General features: G+C 43.0%; 1 protein-coding gene across 2 annotated transcripts in view; it reads left to right on the plus strand.

The window, feature by feature from the left end:
- ASXL3 (ASXL transcriptional regulator 3) overlaps window positions 1-23684 on the plus strand; it is a 180430-nt gene extending 156746 nt beyond the window's left edge. For both annotated transcript variants that reach the window (XM_043558560.1, XM_043558561.1), the window contains 4 exons: window positions 2990-3086; window positions 5177-5282; window positions 10551-12492; window positions 15320-23684. In XM_043558560.1, coding sequence (XP_043414495.1) covers window positions 2990-3086; window positions 5177-5282; window positions 10551-12492; window positions 15320-19030 — 5856 coding nt within the window. In that variant the 3' untranslated portion in view covers window positions 19031-23684. The remainder of the gene's footprint in view (window positions 1-2989; window positions 3087-5176; window positions 5283-10550; window positions 12493-15319) is intronic.
- Window positions 23685-23940: the final 256 nt, after the last annotated feature.

The following is a 23940-nucleotide window of genomic DNA, read 5'->3' on the forward strand; positions in this document are numbered from 1 at the left end:
GGAGTTGCCCCAAGGACCAGGATTTGCATTTCCAGGTTGTATCTGCATCCGAGAAAGTCCTAGAGTTTTGTAGGCATGAGCCGGGCAAGTGCACTTTGTTGCCCCAGATATTCTGTATTCCTGTAGGCTAGATGTGGAATCACAAATGTCCCGTCTGGTCTACCTCTGCACCACTCAGACCTTGTTGTGGTTCATGTTAAGTTCACTCTGTCACTTTAATTAGTGGCTGCTCATACTTTGGTGTGGGGGCGGGGAGTGGGGGCAGACCAAGACTTTTGACCAGGGGGTTAGCGGACCGGCTGCAGGCTCCACTGGTCTCAAGCTGGTCTTAAGGCTGTAATTGAAGCTTATCATTTCCCTTCTCTGACACCCATTTCTGAATTTCCTTACACTCGGCCAGTAATTCTGCTAGTTGGCTCAGTGGCCCCAACTGCCATCCTCGAGGAGTCTGAGCCCTTGGCTGCCTTTCCTATTCTGACTGTCCTTGCTATAATCCACGTTCACTGTTACCACCAGACACAGAAGCGCCAACATATGTCCCAGGGAATCTCCAGCATTCCCCCCCCACATCCTTCTCTCTGCCCCCACACTATGGCAGCAGTCCCCCTCCCTCGTGATGGTTAGGGCTGATTATCCCACCTGTCCAGTAAGTCCTCCCCTTGCCCGCTGATACCTGAGAGACACAAAGTAACCAGGCAGAGTTTTGGCTCAAGTGGAGCCCGTGTCCAATAGTGCGATGATTCTTACCTGGGGATGAGTTTGCCTCTGAGGGACGTTTGGTAATGTTGGAAGACACTTAAACTTGTCACAATTGCTACTGGTATCTGGTGGGTAGAGGCCAGGGATGCTGTTCACCAGCCTATAACATGCAGGGCAGCTACCACAATAAAGGAGTCTCCAGACCTAAGTGATGGTAGTGCCTAAGGCTGAGAAACCCTGACATAGTAGAAATGATTCTCCCCCGGGGGCACGGACTTTTAATTTTACAGGGTTTGGCACAGTCTTGTGCCTGGTTCCCAGGCCCATGTAGTCCAGCTGCTGAGAGCACACGACCAAACAGTATCCATCGGTTCAGTGCATATATACGGCATTCCAGAAGCCGGAGTCCTAGAATTGTCCAGTCAGAAGATGGGGAGGCTGGGTAACTTACCCATTCGGATCTTGGGGCTGTGGGAGGACACTGAGGTGGGATGCTGGCTTGGTGATATAACTGTATTACAGCCACGCTGAATTCAGGCAGGTGGAAGAGATAACACGGGGACCCGAAGTATCTGCTATATGTAGAACATATTCGACACACGAGCGGGGGCTTTTTCTCTGCTGCCACTGTATACAAGAGCCAGGTACATGGGTTCACGTGAGTGGCTTAATAAGCGTCTGTTGACAAAGGCTGAAGGAGCTGTGAGTGAGTAAACAATAGTTCAATGAATGAATGGAGTCTTCCCTGAGATTTGTGAAGTGTATTGAATATTTTAGCATGGTTATCAGTATCTTCTTAGATGAAGAAACTCAGAATGTCAGCTCTGCGGTTCCCTGTGGATGTAGTGATGGCAGCATTCAACATCCCTCATGTTTATTCACAGTGTCTCTCTTCTGAATTCGATCTACTGTTATCCAATTTAGAGTAGTTATATAATATTTACTTTGAGATTCAGTGTTCTGCTTTGCTCCTGAACGATGCTTCAGCTGACACATTCATGAAGGTGTCATTTGAGTGAAATTTTTAAAAAGGGGTGGTATTTCAGGGGTGAACATGGAGTGTGGAAAAGGCCACGAACAAACAAACATGGGGATGAGAAATCTCTGGGCACGCTTTCAGGTGGCAGTGACAATTGGGGCTTACTACACGTGAAGTGTGTCTGTGGCCATAAGAGGAAATCTTTGAAAATCGAATTGGAGCTACAGTTTGCCAGGCCTTTGACCAGCAGGCTGAAGCACCTCGCACCTTCTTACGTGGTCCCGTTACGGTTGTCTGCGATGTCCTGCCTCTGCAGTAGAGCTAGCTGTTGGTCACGGTGACAGTAACACTACGTGCTTTATTTCTGAAACCATTCTGTTCAGATCCTATCTTGCAAGACTCTGCACCGGTTTTGCCTCTGGCATCACATTCTTCCTAACCATTCTTGTCCACCTAGATGTCATCCCTCAGCTTTTATTGTTTGCCCTTCTTAATTCCCACCCACCTAATGGTTAACACTGTTCCATCTTTACTCCTCAACCACTTGGGCGGCCAGCCAAGGGCAGTGGCCGATTCTTTCATTCTCTGTGTCAGCAAGCAGACTACATGCACACGGAAGGTGCAGTAAATAATTGGAAAGGTAAAAGCATCCAGTTTGATGATGCTTATCTGAATCCCTTCTACATGTGAATTTTAAGAGAAGGAGTATGTTTGAGGAAAAAGGTTAGTAGCATAAAGTTGCTCCTGTTGTACACTTTACTATTTACCTGGTTTTTTTGTGTGCTTCCCAGTTGGAGAGAAGAGAGGGGCGGGGTATATCTGACAGTGTGGGTGTATTTGTTTTAATGTTTTAGGACTTTTTGTTGTCTAAACCTCAGCCGGCAAAAGAGTCCAAGTGACCAGATTGGATTTCTTTAGCCTCCACAGATTTTAGAAAATTTATAAACACAATCTAAAGGTGTAAACGTGTTGATTTTTCATGTGATATCATTTAAGGCATATTGAAATGATAAAAGGTATAAAACTGTTTTTGATGAAATCCCACACATCGGGATCGGTGGTTATACTCACCACCTGTGATGGAAATGCCTTATAAAGAGTTCCTTTAACTTCATGTATTTTTGTCAATATAATAGTCGATGTAGAGTGCACTTTTCCTACCAGGAGATTCACCTTCTGCAAGGTTCCTGTCCTCCCTTCTACTCCGCGCTATTTCTCTCATGCCCCACCCTCAGTTTCCTCTTCTTTCCTGTGTACTTTTGTTTTGAGTTATTCTTGATGGCGTCTTGTTTTCTTCGGCTTATTTCCTAGATGGGAAGTGATGGAATTTTACGCCTCAGTTCTTCAGCTCTGAATAATGAATTCTTTGCATATGCAGCACAAGGATGGAAACAGCGACTGGCAGAAGGTAAATTTCTCTTTTCCATTATTATTTGACATGTTTGAGTACACACACTGTACCGAGCTTCACGCCTTTCTCTGATTTCCGAGCCTTTTTCTCCCCCTGAAGTAAACTTGAATTTAGTAAAAACTCCTGATCTGTTCCAAATGGCTTCACTAATTCTTTGTTATACTTGGCATTTTTGATGTCTGATGTTTTTGAAGGAAACGTGAGGTTATCTGGAACAGAACAACAATTTTTGATGTAGCTCGACTCTCTTTGGAATGGGAATTTTAATCGCTTGTTTGAGGCATTATGTATTCTCTTAATGTCCTAGAACCTAAAGAATCTTCGTTTAATACTCTTTTCCCCTAAAACCACCGCTTCACCTTATTCTTCTGTTAGTCATTAAGCTTCTTGAAAGACTCACAATAACCAGTGCTTCCACATTTCTACTCCCTAAACTGCTCACATTGTTCTAGGTGGGTGTGGCAACCGAAATAATCCCTCCTGGAGAATACTAAGGGCTTTATAATGGCAAAGGCAGTGTCCTCTTCTTAGTATTGACATTTCACGTTCCTTCTGCAATCTCTCTCTCTCTTTTTTTTAACCTCATCCAAGTTGAAACCATGTACCTGAGATGTTCATAATATATTTTAAATTGTTTCCTGCGGCCACATGGCTGAAGGCCATCCCTCAGCCTCCTACGGGAGCTGTGCTCTTCCGTCTGATGGTGCATGTTGATGTCTCTGCCATTTTCTTCTCTGGTGTTTTCTCTTGGGGCTGTGCACATCTGCTAACCAGCCTCCTTCCCCACCATGGTGTATGGCCCATATATGCCAAAAAGCTTCTGGCTTTGGCTCCTCTTTCCTAATCCTGCGTTCTATTCCACATGCCTGCTGCATCACCCTAGCGGATAGTATGCACCTTAAAACCATAATGCCAATATTAACCTCACCATCCTCCCTTTACCATCTGCTGTCCCTTTTGTTCCCCATCTCTACTAATGTCACCACTGTCCTCAGAGCTCCTCACTTTGAAACTTGATGATCTCTTTGATCCTCTTCTTCTCCCCAGGCTGACTTGGTCACGAACTGTTAATTGTGTTGTGAATCTGAATCCCCTTGAGCATTCCCACAGCCGCTGGCCTGACTGTCCTCTCTGCCTCTCCTCTGTGCTGTTCGACAGCCTCCTGGCTGGGTTCTCTTGTGTCTTCATCTTGTCTCTAAGCCACTAATTTGGCCATATTTCTCCCCGAGTGAATGCCATCAGGGCCTCCCTCTGTCACTTGTAGGGAAAATGTAGAACTCGATTTATTTATTTTCAACTTTTTTAATGTTTAGAGAGACACAGCGTATGAGCAGGGGAAGGGCAGAGAGAAAGGGAGACACAGAATCTGAAGCAGGCTCCAGGCTCTGAGCTGTCAGCACAGAGCCTAATGCGGGGCTCAAACTCACAAGCTGTGAGATCATGACCTGAACCAAGTCAGATGCTCAACTGTCTGAGCCACCCAGGCACCCCTAGAACTCTCTTTAAACCATGTATTTGTTAATTGGCCTCAGCCTACCTTTCCCATTTCATTTCCTCCTACTCCTACATTCTGCTCACAATTGGCCACTCAAAAGAACATAAATACACATGTTCATATCTCTGTGCTTTGTGAGTTAATTACTTTATAAAAGCTTGGTCATCCTTCAGAAGCTAACTCAAGAGCCATTTCCTGTATGTGGTCTTCCCTAATCGATTCAGGCAGAATTAAGTGCCTTTTCTTCTACCTTTATTCTTATGGCCCATACAGGGCTTTCGGCATTATGTTATAGTCAATTTGTGTGCCTTTTCTCCCACCAGACTGATTTCATTAAGGGCACTGAATATACGCTATTTCATCTGCAGCCCCTACCATACAGTATATTTGCTGAGGGTTTTAAAGTTCATCTAGGGCTAAATGACTATTTGAGCGATGTTCATAAAAAGAGAAGCTGTAGAAATATTATCAGTACTCAGCCTTTTACTTTTCAACATCCATAAAAGTTTACTCAAATTAATTACGTGTTTTCTTTATTAATTGGCAGAAGCTATGGTCACTCTTACTCCATACATAAACATTTTCTTTCTAGGAGAGTTTACTCCAGAAATGCAGTTGCGGATAAGGCAAGAAATTGAGAAGGAAAAGAAAACAGAACCTTGGAAAGAAAAATTCTTTGAAAGGTTTTATGGAGAAAAGTAAGTACGAGAGCATTTTTTTCTCATTTCTCTCTGAAGGAAATGAAAGTGTAATTCTCTGCTTCACATGGCACATGAAAAGCTGTAAAGCTTAATAAGGCTGCCATAAAAGGCAATAGTCCCTCAGTGTAAGAAATCGCAGGTAAAATTATAGCAGCGTATCAGCACTTAAAGTTTTAAAAAATGCATTTTCAAGGGTTTATAACCTGTCCATGAAAATTCATTTCGGACTGAAAATTGCACATGAAATCTGATAGAAGTCCGTTATGGCTTTCTTAACTAGATTTTAGTAAAAATCTCCTGTTTTTAATCCAAGCATATTCATTAACAGATACTTCAGAGATAAATAGTTTTAGACACATTCGATTCTCACATTTTTTCCTAAAATGTTGACCGTGCATATACACGTGTTTAGTCCTTGTTCTGGGGGACAGCCTGAGGTATTACTCTTCACTCTGTCCATCTTCCTTTTTCAGTGTAATCAGCTTTTAGTTTATTATTTTTCTGTGTGTGCATTTCTTTTTAAAATAAGCCACATGGAAGTGTGGTAGTGACTGAATTAAATTGAAAGTAGCTTTGCCTCTGCCTCACATTTAGAAGGGACATATCTTACTGGAGCAGAATTAGAGCCTCTGAGACCATAGGGTCCCTAAGGGAGGAGGAAGGATTTAGGAGCTGACAGTGGACAGTGACCTTAAATCCTCCTTAGAAAGGAATTTGTGCTTGAACTCCCATATGCACAATTAATGCTTAAGAGTTGTCGTTTTGTGTAAATGATACTGAGGTGGTGGCAAGTAACAAAATCCGTACCATTTGATCTAATTTCATAAACTTCCCCCTGTAAACAGGGAGAACGATGTTAAGAGGCTCGTCTGAGTGCTCTTCTTGAAAAGGAATCCCATGGGGCGCCTGGGTGGCTCAGTCGGTTAAGCGTCCGACTTCAGCTCAGGTTGTGATCTCGCGATCTCGCGGTCCGTGAGTTTGAGCCCCGCGTCGGGCTCTGGGCTGATGGCTCAGAGCCTGGAGCCTGCTTCCGATTCTGTGTCTCCCTCTCTCTCTGCTCCTCCCCCGTTCATGCTCTGTCTCTCTCTCTGTCTCAAATATAAATAAACGTTAAAAAAAAACATTTTAAAAAAAGAAAAGTAATCCCATGATTAACAGCCTGCTTACTCAGAGGAGGCTAGCATTGGTAGTGTCCTAACTAGCAGTTCCCTCAAGGAGGAAGGCTTGTGTTCACTTGCTCTCCTAGAACCATGGATGCGTATACATATTTAAACAGAACTAACAGGAGATAATTCATGTGTTTTCTCAAAAATTAAAAATGCAGCAGACTACTTCTATGCCTTCGTATTTTGTCACCAGCATATTGCTCAAGCTTGGCTGCATCAAAGTCCTCATTGGAGATGTTACGTTGTGTTGTGTTGTGTTGTCCTGTGCTGTGCCGTGTTGTGTCATGTTATGTTTATTTTGAGAGGGGGACAGAGAGAGCACATAGGAGGGGCGAGGAGAAGGGGAGAATCTCAAGCAGGCTCCCTGCTGTCAGCGTGGAGTGGGTTTGGATCTCACACTGTGAGATGGTGACCTGAGCCAGAATCAAGAGTTGGACACGAAACTGACTGAACCACCCAGGCACCCTCTCGTTGGGGCTTTTAAAAATAGATACAGTTTTCCAGGTCCCATGCCAGACATAATGATTGGGAGTCTCCAGGAGTTGAGCCCAGGAATATGCATCTTTAGGTGCTCTCCAGGTCATGCTGGTGCCGAGGGGGATTAAGCACCCTGGAGGATGACCCTGAAGACCATTCAGGAGGCTTCCTCACCTTTTGTCGACAAAGGAAATGTTGAAAGCACCCTTTCCAGTGCTGGCAAAAGATAACCGAGCCAGTTACCTCCAAAGCACTGGTCCTTAGTTGTTGTTGAGTGTCGGGCCCTCTTTTTTTTTTCTTTTTTTGAATGCAGCAAAAATTGTTCCAACATCTCATCTGTGCCAGACACTGAGGTGCGAACGTTTGTAGGGCTGCCTAGGCTCTGTCCTCAGGCGGCCTGTACCCGAGGCACCATGTGTTACAGAGAGCTCTCCTTCATCCAGGTTGTCATTGAGCATGCTGGGCTCTGATACGTTTCTAACAGCTTTTCAGAGAATATGTCGCTTAACCCGCCCAACAGTCCTATAAGGTGGATACCATTATTATTCTTACGTTAAAAATGGGTTTAGGAAATTGAGATGCAATGAAACTAATTTTCCCAGGTTTACACAGTGTGGTTCAGTAATTTGCTCAGTGTCTTAATGCTGCAATTCCTTCTCAGAAAAATTCACACACATACATATTTTTTACATAAAATTTGGGGGGCTTTCAGACTCTCATGCATATGCCCTGGGGAGTGACAGCTACAATACTGTAAGTAAGCGTGGGTCCCTGTCATCATCCCGGAGTTCTGAATACAAACAGTTCTTTTATTTGACCCTTTTCTTGCTGTAGTTCATCCATAGAGTTTCTGTCCGCTTATGTCACTGAACTTCTTCCTTGTCTTTTTCTATCTTTGATTACACATTGGATTAACAGGTGTATTTTGGACATTTCATTGACTGCCCTTCTAATTTGGTCACTTCTAGATTACCTACACTCCCCCAGTATGTGAGGGATTATTTCTCCTAGTGTCAGATGATTTTTGGTTGACCTGTGCCTTTTCCCTGCTTTAAGTGTTCCCAGGAACGTTGCCATCCAAACTCCCCTCTGGTTAAGATTTGTCTACTTTGGTTTTCAGCTCTTTGAGCTGTTTATTTTGTTTCTTACTGACTTACTCTCCTTATAACAGAGTACTGTTCTAGATTTTCTTTAGTTAGAGATCAGCCATATATATGCTAAGTCAGAATTATGGGCATCGGTCTGTTGATTTGCAGTCTATATTTCTGGACTTCAGTGTTTTCCTTTGTGGTGTTATGTGCTGTACTGTGAAGATCAACCTGCTATGCCTTGTACCATCTTAAATTTATTTTTTTCGATAAAATAATAAAATGTTGACATGGGCATATTTTCTACGGTGCTGTTTTCCATATATACATATGCCTATATTATATACATATATGATATTTACTAATATTAACTATATTTAATACAAGTTAATACATGTATTATATCCTTATCAACCCACTAGCAGAAATTTGGCTGCCAGTGGATGGATACTGTATATTCTACACCTAACCTACTATCGATGCTTGGCCTAGCCCCAAGGGACCTTATTTCTAGTTGATTATTCTGCCTTAAATTTATCTGTAATGTAGTTGTTCTGTTCCTCTCAGTGTAGGATAGTTATAAATTATAGCTTACTTTGAACCCATCTCAGGGAAAGTTGAAAGAAAAGAGACTAACTTTGAGGGTACTATCTTCTGTCTTCTTTTAAGACCTTCTGAATTTTAGTAAAGAAGGCAGTGACACCCCAAAAAAACGTATTCAACTTTATTTCCCTTTCATTTTGAGGATTTTGGTAAGCAGTTGAAGAAGATTTCACTGAGGTATATTCCTGTCTCGATACCATTATAGCTGTATTTCTTCGCTCAAATATGTTTTCCCCAGAAGAGAGAAGTGTTCTGTCTTCTGCTTATCTTTATAATTTTCTGTAGTCTAATTTAACTTCATTTAGAACAGCATATTTCTCTACCATGTGAGGCTGACATTGTAACTTAGTGCATTAACTTAGTATAACTGAGTATGGTATACTTAGTATGACTTAGTATGACAGGAAATAGTGATTTACAATATCTTTGTAACTCTGATGAACTTTCCTTAGGACATGAATATCAGATTGGATTTTTTCTTGATATTCTTTGCTATCTTCTCTGGAATATCTTTACAGAAAGTGATCACATGAAAGAATTTTGCCTCATACAAAATTGCCTCATACAAATGTAACCTAGTAGAATCAACTTTGTCGACCCCAGATATGTTTGTTATATTTTAGTGAAATTTCCATATATATTTTTTTTAATGTTTGTTTATTTTTGACAGAGAGAGAGAGACAGGGCACGAGCGGGGGAGGGGCAGAGAGAGAGGGAGACACAGAATCCAAATCAGGCTCCAGGCTCTGAGCTGTTAGCCCAGAGCCTGACATGGGGCTCGAACTCACAGATTGTGAGATCATGACCTGAGCCGAAGTCGGACACTCAACCGATTGAGCCACCCAGGCGCGCCCCCCCCCATATTATTTTTAAGTTAGACACTTAGAGGCTAAAATAAGGTAACACCTCTTACATTGGTTTAAGAGAAGTTAATCTTTGGAAATCATTTCAATTTCAAGATTTTACACCATACCCATCTTCCATTGATCTTATTTGCTTATGTTGCATCCTTTGAAGACTGTGCTGCTTTCGATTAGAATTGCTACTTTCGGGGCGCCTGGGTGGCGCAGTCGGTTAAGCGTCCGACTTCAGCCAGGTCACGATCTCGCGGTCCGTGAGTTCGAGCCCCGCGTCAGGCTCTGGGCTGATGGCTCGGAGCCTGGAGCCTGTTTCCGATTCTGTGTCCTCCTCTCTCTCTGCCCCTCCCCCGTTCATGCTCTGTCTCTCTCTGTCCAAAAAATAAATAAAAAACGTTGAAAAAAAAAAAGAATTGCTACTTTCTGATAAGAAAAAAATTAGATCTGGAGTGCCTGGGTGGCTCATTGGTCAAGTGTCCAACTTCGGCTCAGGTCATGATCTCACAGTTTGTGAGTTTGAGCCCTTCATCGGGCTCTGTGCAGACAGCTCAGAGCCTGGAGCCTGCTTTGGATTCTTTCTCCCCTTCTCTCTGCCCCTCCCATGCTCATGTTCTGTCTCTCTCTGTTTCTCAATAATAAATAAATGTTAAAATTTTTTTTTAATTTTAGATCTTATACATGTTTTTGCTTTTCTGTCCAATATTTTCTAATCTTTTGTAGTACATTATTTTTTTTATTCCTTTTACCAACACTTGGCAAAGTTCATATCTCCTTACTTACAGAATAAAAATCTATACCAAAAATAAATAAGTTGGTAGATAAATAGGTAAATAAATATAAAAATGCATAATACATTTCTTAACCAGAAGGAGAGTTTATTTTAGTTACGATTATAAAAGCAGTAGAAAAACTAAGTCATCATAAACCAGTTTACATAAATGAAGCATATTGTTTAGTGATTATAAAATCAATTTGATTCATTTACTTCCGTTGAATACTCTATACATATCTCCAAGTTGTCCCTTTCGTGTTTTGTGGTTGGGCAGTAATTTAATATTTCTAATTTCTGTTCAGGTTGGGCATGTCAAGAGAGGACTCAATAAAGCTTACTTCTGGACCAAACAATGATGGTGCTGAAAGTAGTTCTTCATGTGGACCCACTGGCCTCCCAGGTCTTTCTGCACAGACTCCCTTGGAAGAGCAACAGCCAAAAAGCATGAAAAGTCCAACTTCACCAGAGCCGGAATTCTGTGCTATGGTAGATGTAGGTAAAGACATAATGGCAGAATCGGAATCAGAAGATATCTTGATCCCTGAAGAATCTGTGATTCAGGAGGAAATTGCTGAAGAGGTAGAGACTAGTATCTGCGAATGTCAGGATGAAAATCATAAGACGATACCTGAATTTTCTGAGGGGTCTGAAAGTCCAGCCAACTCTCACGAAGAGCCCCAGGTAGCACCTCCTGAAGATAACTTGGAATCCTGTGTTATGATGAATGATGTTTTAGAAACTTTGCCTCATATTGAAGTTAAAGTGGAAGAGAAATCAGAATCTCCCCAGGAAGAAATGTCGGTTGTTATTGATCAACTAGAGGTCTGTGATTCTCTTGTTCCTTCCACTTCATCTGTGACTCATGTCAGTGACACAGAACATAAGGAGCCAGAAGCTGCAGTAGAGACCAATACTCCAAAAATAAAGACAGGGTCGTCTTCTTTAGAAGGCCAATTTCCCAGTGAAGGAATTGCCATAGATATGGAGTTACAGAGTGAGCCTGATGAACAACTTTCTGAAAATGCTTGCATCTCTGAAACTTCCTTCTCTTCCGAGAGCCCAGAGGGAGCCTGTACCAGCCTGACATCCCCAGGAGGGGAAACCCAATCCACTTCAGAAGAATCATGTACTCCAGCCTCCCTTGAGACAACGTTTTGTTCTGAGGTGTCCAGCACTGAAAATGCAGACAAATATAACCAGAGAAACCCTCCTGATGAAAACCTTCATGCATCTTTGATGTCAGAAATATCTCCAGTATCCACTTCACCTGAGATATCAGAGGCATCTCTCATGTCCAATTTACCTTTAACATCCGAAGCATCCCCGGTATCAAATTTACCTTTAACATCAGAAACGTCACCCATGTCGGATTTACCTTTGACCTCAGAAACGTCTTCAGTGTCTTCCATGCTTCTGACATCTGAGACCACTTTTATATCCAGTTTGCCTCTTCCTTCAGAAACATCTCCAATTTCTAATTCTTCCATGAATGACAGAATGGTGCATCAGCAAAGAAAGTCCCCTTCCATCTCTGAAGAACCACTCTCCCCACAAAAAGATGAAGGCTCTGCCCCTGCCAAGCCCCTGGGCGAGAGCCTTCTCTCTCAACAGAGGACTCTATCAAATACTCCTGAACCTGTCAATATGGGTTCTTCCGTTTCTCCTGAAGCATTTCCATCTGAAGAATTGCACAGTAAGACTCTGAGTCAGCAGCCTTGTAAATCACACGTTGAAACTGAGAAGCCCTATCCTGCTTCGATTCCAGAACTTCCTTCTATAGAAATGATAAAAGTTAAAAATCATAATGTCCTGCAAAGAACAGAGAAGAAAGGGGCATCTTCACCATTGGAGTTACCGGTCTTTTCTGAAGAGACAGAGAGTAAGGGAAATGAGCTTCCATCAGCTAAATTACAGGACAAACAGTATGTCTCATCAGTGGATAAGGCTTCCTTTTCAGAAGGCTCTAGAAATAAAACCCATAAGCAAGGAAGCTCACAGAACCGATTGGAGACCTTGCATTCTTCCAAGTTGTCCGAGCCTTCCAAGTCACCCGACGGGATAAGAAATGAAAGTAGAGAATCCGAGATATCAAAGAGGAAAACAGCAGAGCAGCACAGTTTTGGAATCTGTAAGGAAAAGAGGGCTAGGATAGAAGATGATCAATCAGTGCGGAACATATCGTCCAGCAGCCCCCCTGAGAAAGAGCAGCCCCCCAGAGAGGAGCCCAGGGTTCCACCTCTCAAGGTATGGAATAATAATAATAACAATGAAGACAATTCCATAGATAGGCTTTTCCTATTTAGATGCTTAGTTTTCTAATTTTAAATAAGGTTTTCTTCCCTCCAGGTTTTCTGTAGCAGTTTACAGTCTAATACTCCAACACCAGTCTAATATTAAATGATCTTTTTTAAGGCTGTGCGCTGAGCTCATATGATAATTTTAGATACACACATATATGTACTTAGACCTCAGCATTTAAGGAAAAAGAAATGAGGAGGGAGAACAGGGCCCAGAGGAACCTATAGGCCATGAGATACAGGGTCTTTCGGAGACTCCAAGGCATAGGACAGAGACCTGCATACAGTTGGGGCAAGTTGAAAGATACTTCAGTGTCCTAGAAAAGTCCAGTAGGACTATGGAAAGTAGTCAAAAGTCAGAAGCATGCACTAAGGAGGTGAAGGTATAGGTAATCGGTTTATTTTCCAGCAAACATTGACCACCACCATTGCCTAGCAGAAAGGACCTGACATATGGAAGAACCTCATTAAATATTTCTTCAATAACTCAGTGAAATTGCTTAACACACCCTGAGGGAAAATGCTGTAGATGTAGAGGTATACAGATCCTATTTATTTATTTATTTATTTATTTATTTATTTATTTATATTTTCAAGAGAGTAAAGAAGTATTTAACTTTACAAATAATAAAGCCTGTAGTCAGGCATTCCTATTTATATATTTTCTTTTGATCCCAGGTAGGAATTAAAGGTGAGAAAACAAGCCTTTTATATAAATTGACTCTGCCTAAATAAACTGAAAATTGAGGTTAATTAAAAAGAAACACTCTGTTTAATAATAATAATAAAAAAATCTTACCCAATATAATCTATATTTATTTGGTGCTTTCATCTCAGCCCATTTATATTGTCTTACAATAAAATGGATTATTGCACCATAGGTTTGGTCTAGAATTATAAACCTATTCTAGCTTTGTTTCTCTTAATCTCTTTCTCTTTATTTTGCTCTAACCTGACATCTATTTTTTGTATGTGACTCATGATATCCATAAGGCTGACTTCAAAGAGTGTAGCTGTAGTTATTCTATTTAATAAAGTAACACCTATTCAATAAGGTTCTAGAGATGTGAAAGATGAACATTAAGCTACAATTAAAACTCTACTGTGCATTTTAATTTCTGAAGCAGTGGGAAAAAATATAAGCAAACTTTTCATAGGAAATATTTTTAAACATAGCAGGCTAATTTTTCTTGTGAAAAGCTTGTTTTCAATGTAATATACACTTTATGTAAAGATAGATACCATAAGTATATTTGATGTTTGTTCAACCTTGAGCTCTTCAGTATGTCCAGGCTTAATTGTTTTTTAATGTTTTTAGGTTTGGTTTGTTTTTTTTTAAATGAAGGAAATATTTAAAAGTAAAAAACAAAATCTCCTCTCTAAATTCATCCCCCCCCACCCCTTTGGAGCCTTTGGATTAGAAGAGAGACCTCGCGAGCTGGAAAATGAGAAATAAATAGCTCAGTAAGATAATTTCTTCTACCAAATTTCCAAAGCATAATTGGAGACTGAAAGGATCCTCTAGTAAGTGTCAGGGGTTTATAGTGTAAATACACATGTGTTAAGAAGAGAGATAAGTGTTCTAGGAAAAGCTTTGTCCAGAGAGACAAAACCAAGGGAAGCACAGTACTGTCAACAGCCCTGAATGGGGAGCCCGAAGACTCTCACTGTCACTCACTAGTTATATGACCCCAGGGCAGCCTCCACGGGCTCAGTTTTTTCAACTGTACAATGAGGTGCCTTAACCAGAACCCTTCTAGCTCTACAAATCTGTGACTCTAAGGATGTTTTTAGTGACTAGGGCACCCCAGCCATTGCTATGGGATGTTGGGTGTTGGGCCTTGTGCCTTGTGAATTTGGTGATGACTGACTCTCTTTCATTAGCATGAGGAGGTGGTCACTGTGGGTTGGGATATTTATGGAATTCAGCAAATTGAGGATTACCAGTATCAGAAGAAACTTCCCAACCCATAGTTGCTTTTAGAGGCAGAAAACCAGAGTCACCCTTGCTTTCATGAAAAGATAATGCTTTCAAATCCCTCTGGAAAGCAGAGCACTCACACAGATACAGTCTCATTCCATCTTTCTAAGAGCCCTGTGAAGGAAATAGACCAGAAATAACTAGTCTCATTTTACAAGTGAGTTTGCAAACTCTTATTGTGCGCTTATTACACATGTATGAGGCGGCATGCTAGGTGGAGTGGGAGTACCTAAAAACCACAGGGTCTCTGGTTCAGGGAGGTCCTTGGAGAAACTGAGGTACACGGTGAGTTGCCTAAGATCACGGATTTCCTTTGAGTGAAGCCAGGATGAAAATTCTAGTCTGCTGACCTCTTGGCTAAGGGCTTTTTTCTCTGTGTCACATTAAGAGGACAACTCATGTAGAGTTAAGGTCCCAGTTTGCTATGCCAGCAAGGAAGATAATTTAAAAGCTAAATATCTCTAAGTCTTTTTTAGCTAACCTCATTTTAAGAAGCATGGATTTTGTTTCCATTTATATGAGGCATTAAGAAGATGTTTCATTTCCATACCAAATGAAGTCACCGGTTGATGTTTCTGTAGATGAAAAACAGAGATTAGAAATTTTAATTTCACGTTCATGCTACATTTATTGTTGCTTTATACCCTGAAGGCCCATTCGGGGATTTAGGTGTAGTTGGTGCCACATTAAGAGAGAATGCAGCTCCTCTTTCCTCTTGCGTTATCACATTCCTCATGCCTCCTCTGTGATCCTGTACCAAGCGCTTTATCTTTCCATTCTCCCCTTCCCGTAGATCCAGCTTTCCAAAATTGGGCCACCTTTTATTATCAAGAGCCAGCCAGTCTCCAAACCAGAGTCTCGCGCATCCCCTAGCACGTCGGTCAGCGGTGGGAGGAACACAGGAGCCAGGACCCTTGCAGATATCAAGGCCCGGGCCCAGCAGGCAAGGGCCCAGCGAGAGGCCGCGGCAGCCGCTGCTGTGGCCGCCGCGGCCAGCATCGTCTCCGGAGCCATGGGGAGCCCAGGAGAGGGTGGAAAGGCGAGAACCCTGGCACACATCAAAGAGCAGACAAAGGCGAAGCTCTTTGCAAAGCATCAAGCCCGAGCCCACCTCTTCCAGAACACTAAAGAGTCCCGGTTGCCTGTGCTCGGCTCAAAGGATGGGCCTCCCAGCTTAGAAGTCTCTTCTGTCCCTGAAACAAAAATCGAAGGGTCTACTGGCGTGATTATTGTCAATCCAAACTGCAGATCTCCTAGCAACAAGTCCACGCACCTCCGGGAGACCAGCACTGTATTGCAGCAGTCTCTTAACCCAGCTAAACTTCCAGAAACTGCCACTGACTTATCTGTGCATAGCTCTGACGAAAATGTACCTGTGTCGCATTTATCTGAGAAAATTGTTTCATCTACCTCTTCTGAAAATAGCAGTGTGCCCATGCTTTTTAATAAAAATTCTGTCCCCGTGTCTGTTTGCAGCACTGCTATGTCGGGAGCAGTTAAAGAACATCCCTTTGTGAGTTCTGTTGATAAATCCTCCGTTCTAATGTCTGTGGACAGTGTAAACACTACGATTTCTGCTTGTAATAGAAGCATGTTAAAAACCATCCAGGGAACCGACACTGCGTGCATAGCCATCATACCAAAATGCATCGAAAGCACTCCTATCCCCCTCACGACAGAGGGCTGCCGTGGATCGAGCCCCATGGATGACAAGCCGGCGCCACTGTCCAGCAGCAGTGCTAGTAACTTAGTCTCCAGTCAGTACACCTCCGTGCCAACACCCTCCATCGGGAATAACTTGCCCAGCCATCTCTCCACTAGCTCTGTCTTGATTCCCCCAGCGGGAGTTAATAGCAGATACCCTTCTGAGAAGATAGCCATGCCTGGGAGTGAAGAACAGGCCCCCGGACCCTTGGGTACCACTGTGAGAGCCGCCCTCGGCTGCAGGGAGTCGGTAGCAGTCACAGACGCTCTGGCTGCACGGCCACATGTCGCAATGTTTACTGGAAGCATGCTAACAATAAACTCTTACGAGAGTCCTCCCAAGTTGAGTGCCGAAAGCTTGGACAAAAATTCAGGGCTTCGAAACAGGGCAGACAGTTCTGGGAAACCTCAGCAGCCTCCGGGGGGCTTTGCACCAGCAGCCATAAACAGATCGATTCCATGTAAAGTCATCGTTGACCACAGCACCACGCTGACCTCCACGTTGTCTCTGACCGTCTCCGTCGACAGCGCGGAAGCCAGCTTGGACCTCCAGGGCAGGTCAGTGAGGACAGAAGCCTCCGTCCAGCCCGTGGCGTGTCCTCAGGTATCTGTCATCAGCAGGCCTGAGCCAGTTGCAAACGAAGGCGTAGATCACACTTCCAGTTTCCTTGCTGCTCCCGCGGCAAAGCAAGACTGTAAACCGATGCAGGCGGCCTGTTCAGGTCTCCGAGAAGGACCCCTTATTGTTCCAGATAAGTTAAATGAGGCGACTGCTCCTAGTAATAGCTTTGCTGAGCAGGCACGGGGCCCAGCCACTTTCCAGAGTGAAACAGACACCACCTGTAGCAATCAGTACAACCCAGGCAACCGGATTTGCTGGACTGAGGAGGGGATGAGGGGCCCAGGGCAGCCTCTGGTTAGTCACTCTGGTTCAAGTAAACAGAAAGACTACCTGGAGCAGAGCTGTCCAAAGCCTATCAAAAGCGAACACGCTGGCTACTCACACATGTCAGAACTTCACTCCAGGAATCTCATGACAAATGTCCCTCTCCCGGTGAAGTCTGAACCTCATGAAGTGGACAAGGGCTTTAGAATGGACACCGAAGACTTCCCCGGCCCCGAGCTGCCACCTCCGGCCGCAGAGGTGGCCCCTGGTGTGCCGCAGGCACAAAACGTGAAGGCCTCCACCTCCGGCCCCATGGAAGAGGCTATCTCCTTGGCTGTGGACCCCCTGAAAAGAGTCCCCAGCGCAGGGAGCTCCGGCTGCCGTCTCTCATCCGTGGAGGCTAACAATCCACTGGTGACACAGTTGCTCCAGGGCAACCTGCCTTTGGAAAAAGTGTTGCCTCAGCCCCGATTGGGAGCCAAGCTCGAAATCAACAGACTTCCTCTGCCTCTTCAAACTACCTCAGCGGGTAAAACGGCACCAGAGAGGAACATTGTAGAAATGCCGTCCAGCTCTCCAAATCCAGACGGGAAAGGCTACCTGGCAGGGACCCTTGCACCGCTGCAAATGAGAAAGCGAGAAAACCACCCCAAAAAGAGAGTCGCCAGGACTGTGGGGGAACATACGCAAGTTAAATGTGAGCCAGGGAAGTTGTTGGTGGAGCCAGATGTTAAAGGGGTGCCTTGTGTCATCAATTCGGGCATGAACCAGCTAGGACACGGCCAGCCTTTTAAGCAAGAGTGGCTGAACAAGCACTCCATGCAGAACAGAATTGTTCACAGCCCTGAGGTCAAACAGCAAAAGCGGCTGCTCCCCTCGTGTAGCTTCCAGCAGAACCTATTTCACGTCGATAAGAATGGCAGCTTCCACCCCGAGGCTGGCATCGCACACCGGCAGCAGTTTTACCAAATGCCCATGGCTGCCCGGGGCCCGGTCCCCAGCGCCGCGCTATTACAGGCCTCTGCCAAGACCCCAGTGGGCTGTAACGCGTTCGCCTTCAATAGGCATCTCGAACAAAAGGGGTTGGGAGAGGTTGGCCTTTCTTCAGCACCTCACCAGCTGAGGTTAGCCAACATGATATCCCCCAACGTGCCCATTAAAGAAGGCGATGACGTGGGAGGGGCCGCGCACTCCATGCCGAACAAAGCACTGGTGCATCCCCCGCCCCCGCCCCCACCGCCCCCCCCACCCTTGGCTTTGCCCCCGCCTCCCCCACCGCCACCTCCGCTACCTCCACCTCTTCCGAATGCAGAAGTCCCCGCCGATCCGAAGCAACCGCCGGTTGCCATGGAAACCACTAAGCGACTTAGTTGGCCACAGTCCACGGGCATATGTAGCAATATAAAATCGGAACCTCTTTCTTTTGAGGAAGGTTTAAGCAGCAGCTGTGAACTGGGCATGAAACAAGTTTCCTATGACCAGAATGAAATGAAAGAACAGTTAAAAGCATTTGCGCTAAAAAATGCAGATTTCTCTTCCTATTTGCTTTCTGAGCCACAAAAGCCTTTTACCCAATTAGCTGCTCAGAAAATGCAGGTGCAGCAACAACAGCAGCTCTGTGGAAATTATCCAACAATACACTTTGGTAGCACGAGCTTCAAAAGGGCGGCATCTGCAATTGAAAAGTCCATTGGGATTTTGGGAAGCGGCTCCAGTCCTGCCACGGGCCTGCCTGGTCAGAACGCTCAGATGCCCGTGCAGAACTTTGCCGACAGCAGCAACGCGGATGAGTTGGAACTGAAATGCTCTTGCCGGCTGAAAGCCATGATCGTGTGCAAAGGCTGTGGGGCCTTCTGCCACGATGACTGCATAGGTCCCTCCAAACTCTGTGTGGCTTGCCTGGTTGTGCGGTAAGAGCTGGTGAAAGATGCAGTATCCCTTTTCAACACGGAAAAGCCAAACGGCGTCAGCAGCAACAAATTGAGTAACTCAGTGGTTTATATCGTGATAATTTATTTTACTTTGGAACAGATTATCTTTTCTCTCTGGGATTATTTACTTGCATTTCCCAGAAAGGGGAGGTCACGTCCCAGCAGAGTGGCTCATCAGCATGTCTTTTACAGATTAAGTTGCCATTCCCAGCTTTGGAAAATTTCTGTCCACGTGTATACAGGTCACTACCCCATTCGTTATTATTATTATTATTATTATTATTATTATTATTATTTTTAATCCAGGTGTAGATAGGAAAAGGACATTTTTAATTACTTACTGCTAACCAGAAATGCAGATGTAGAAAGAGAACGGGAAAAGTGATTTAAGGTGGTTGGTGATTCATTCTCTTGTAGATTAACCATTGCAACAAAGGCTTTCACAGTTGACTCTTCTGGACCTACCTTTACCACAGTGATGCAGTCGTATTTGGAAAGGGGAATCTTATTTAAATGTACGATTCCTTGTATTGCTCCTATCTCAAAAGATACATTAAAGGAGGTATGCCATTCATGAACTCCACTGTCCTTATTCTCTTCCCTCCCTTGTCACTCTTTTCAGAGCCTGGCAGAACGTCTGGCTTTGCCTTGGACCTTGTGCACACATTGTAGTGAAATGTGTCTTCTACCTGAAGTTGCAGTGTGGGCCTCATGCCCGGTAATCTGGTTCGAGCCCTTTGACACCTGATACCATCAGATGAGTTGACCAGCAGAGGGCCATAGGCCCGTAGAATTTCAGAGCGTCATGTGTAGCTTTAAAGAGCAAGTATGGAAAAAAAAAAATGACCTAAAATTAAAAGTAAGCAAATAAAACGCTGTGTATGCAAACACATACAAATGGGTTGTAATGTTAATACTGGTCCATTCTGTTCACTCTAAAGACAATTACTAAACACTAAAAGGGAGGGGGGCAGAAATAATTGTAGCCCTTTATGGATGACACCAGTACATTCTGGCTTCCGACTCTGCAGAGGTTGGCCACCTCTTTTAAAGTGTCATTGATGACAAAAAGGAACTACCGAAGGGTGAAGTGTTCATAGATTTCTGAATAATGTTTTTCTCATGATTCACAATCTATATATTTGACTCGAAAATAGCCCTTATTTTAAAAACCCGTTCTAGGTATCGCATGTTTTGGGGTTTTTAACCCCCTCAGGTGAATTCAGTACATTCTTCATATTTGGGGGAGTGGAACTGCTTTTGAAAACGGGATACTGCATCTTACAATTATGGTCCGTGTTTATCCAGTGAAGTCTGAATGTTGAGGATGGGAGCTACATTCCACATGCTTTGGCCACCCTCATGCCAGAGAACAGCTGTAGGTCAGCAGGCTCTGTTCCTTAAAGCAAGTTCAAAAGCACATGCACATTGTGGAAAGATGAAAGGCAGCAAAAACCACGCCCGTTTAACTTCAGATTACAGAGCACAAAAGGCGGAGTGCCATTAACCCACTGATTGACTGTGGCCGTAGAATTAAAAAAAAGAAACAAAACATGGGGGTGGGAGGGATCATCTGTATCCAGGGTAAGAATGACAGACATTTTCACATCAATGTAAACTTCTGACATTCCCTTAAAAACGTTTCTTAAAAATTACCTGGAATGAGCAGAGATTACATTCCTGGGGGGGGGGAGGGGGGGGAAGAAAGAACACTTGTGATTTTTTTTAATAGTATTCCACTATGGTACGTGTATTTTTTTCCTCCATATTTATTATTGTGATGTTGCCAAATTTTGTTAGGTGATGCAGACGTCACATTTATTAAGAAATTGCTAATAGTGAAAGATACTTAAGAAAGAAAAGCAAAGAAGGGTCTGCCTCCGTGGCTGAGATTTGGTGCTTCAGTACTTGTGCTTCTGTTATTCCACACTGAAAGGAACAAAGTTTCATGACTGAGAAATTAGCAGGTGCACTTAACCAGCCGGTCCAGGGAAGGCAGGGTAAGTTCCAGTGGATCCTTACTTAGTCTACTCTGCACCAGGTTGTGTTTGGGTGGCGTCCTCTCTGTGGGCTGCTTGGCCTGCAGTAGTATCTAGGTTCAGAAAAGCATGCTCTAGTCTCACAGAAGGGCACCCCTAAAACGGAGACACTTGTATGCCAACTCCTTCCAGATCCAGTTGCCGCTCTTTTGGTCAGGTACTGTCCACACCAGCAGATTCAAAATCACTACATCAGTAACTGGCACGGTGTTGAAAGACACTTCATTCTATAAAGCTTTGCACTCTGTATATGACATACAGTTGAGCCTGAAGTGATGCTGAGCTCATTATCAGTTCCATCTTTGTGGAATACTGCCTGCAAGTTACTGGGAATAAAGTGTCCTTCTGTATGTTTTGATTTTTCACACAGTAGGTGATTTTTCACATAGTTTGGGAGAATTGATTGTTGATCGGGCATGGATTCAGTCACCCAGGTCCAAAGAGGGTATTTTTTCTGTGCCCTTTCTCTTTTTTGCCCTAGTTTATCTTTGCTCTGTTCACATATGGTTTATATAACTGAAAACTTGATATCTTTGGGCTAAAATAATGATGGAAAGAAAAATTCAGAAGTAATATGTGGGTCAGATATTTTACAAGTGTCCACTTAATACACACACACACACACACACACACACACACAAGCCAGTATATTTGGATTAGGTAAATAGGTTACTAGTTTCCTGATTTCCACAGGTGTCTGCCTATGTGCAAAGGTAGTATGTTATTTACTACATGGTTATTGTGTAATGTGCAAATGTTCGTGTGTGCATTATCCTGATGATTGGACACTATGATATCCCTATCAGGAATAGAACTTGCACATGTAACATGTAATTTTTTTTTTTAATCACAAAGGATGTATTTCCCTAAGTAGCACTTTTGGAGCAGGGGAAGGAAGAAAATGGCTATTCCCTAATCCCCCTCTTCTATGATATGCATATGCCTGAAGTGTATAAAAACATTTAGGTAGATAATGGGCATGTTAATAAGAACGTTCTGATGCAAATTCATTTTCAAAATGAAAATATTTTTCCTTTTCCAAAGTGAGAATAGCAGAAATGTTGGTGAACCCAGAGCACCACAGTTATATATAATATTTCTCTGCTAAGGTCTAGTTTGAAGGAGAAAAACTTGAAAACAAACCTCTGAGGTTGAGCCTGGTTGCTACAAAGACTTTATGGTGGTATGTGTTTCTGGGATGAGCTATTATAGCAGGTTTAGATGACTTCTAGACCTCAGATGTTCTTAGTCGCTCAAAATAAGCATTCAAAGCCCAAGAAGCTCGTACATATGGTGCTCCGTAACGCAGTCAAGAGTCTGAATACGTGACGCCGCAGCCCCATTTTTAAACCCTCGCCCAATGTCAAAAGAGGAAGTTACTGTGGCCTTGGTTTCCCAGTTCCTTCTCGGTCTGTTGAGGTGCCAGGGTAGAGAAGCCAAAGCCAGGCTTAGGGTTGCGTCATCTCTCCAGTGTGGACGCCAACGCCCGCTGAGCGTGCAGAGCCCAGAGTCACTGTCTTTCTGTGTTTCTAGAGAACAATGTGAAGAGTCCTAGAAAAGGAACTCATCAGACTGTCAGGGGCCTATGTAGCCAAAATGTCACTGAATATAAAAATCTTCAGTCCTCATGCTTTGTCACTGTAAAGCGAACAAAAAGCATTTTTACTATAATTTAAAGGAGCTGCTTTTTTATAGCACATACTATTTCGCTTTGTACTATATTTGATAGTTGCAGAATAATTTAGACTGTAGAAAAACTTTGTTGTATTTGTACTGTTCATGAATGTTTCAAAGAAAAGTGCTTTACTTGGTTGCCATAATTTTCTTGTACTGCTGTATTTTCCCCCCTGCTTCCTGGAAACCTAATCTGATTCATATTTTCAGTACAGTACAATTTTTTGTTTTTTTTTAAATGTGTGTTTGTGTGTGTGGGGTTTTTTTTTTTGTTTTTTTTTGTTTGTTTGTTTGTTTTGGTCAGTATTCTGAATGTTTACATCTGTTTGACATTAACCATTTAATGCCTTTTTAAAAAATAAAAATTAAAAAAAAGGCGGTATTACTCCTACAGTGTAACAGCAAAATGTGAAATCAACCCAAACATAACATGCATGACAAACACAGATTGGGGGCGCAGGCCCTGATCATACAGACATTTTCTATCAGCATACAGAAAAGAGAAACCCTCCTTCAGTCCTCTACCAAAGAATATATTGTTCCCACAGGACAAACTCCGAAAAGGTGTGTAAAACCCTCAGAAGGGAGAGCAGTTGGTTCAGTAAGACTGCTACAATTTAATACTGTTATGCTTGCTTTGATACCTGACTAAATGTGACTGAGTGCAACGAGCATTTAAACAATTTTTAGACAGTGTTTTGTTTAGAATTCAGGGATCATGCATTCTTTAATGGTGCTGTTTGTTTTTTTATTTCTTTTCTACAAAGAAAAAAGTGTTGCCTACAAAAGTGACTGCTCACAATACCATAAGTTAAATGAAATGTTTGTCTCTTCCATGTCTCTCTGTTTATCCCTTTCTCAAAGTAACAATTTGGGTTTCAATATTAAAATATTCTGGAGAAAATAAAGAAATTCAACAGTAAATCATTGTCATTTTTAATTTTTTAATGAAATGTAGTTACATAAAATGTGTTAAATACATTGGAAATTTCACTTAAGATTATAGGGAGGAAGAAAAACACATACTGTTAAGTTATCTACCCTTTCTGGTCTGGTGAATTGTCAACATACAGTTCCAACTACTGTTAAAACTGTCAAAAACTGAAACCTATTTGAAATTCACAGTATCTGTTGTGCTTATCATTTAAAAATATATCTGGACCTTGTTTTCATTAAAGAT

This window comes from Prionailurus bengalensis, chromosome D3 (genome assembly GCF_016509475.1).
Source record: "Prionailurus bengalensis isolate Pbe53 chromosome D3, Fcat_Pben_1.1_paternal_pri, whole genome shotgun sequence".
Lineage (NCBI taxonomy): Eukaryota > Metazoa > Chordata > Mammalia > Carnivora > Felidae > Prionailurus > Prionailurus bengalensis.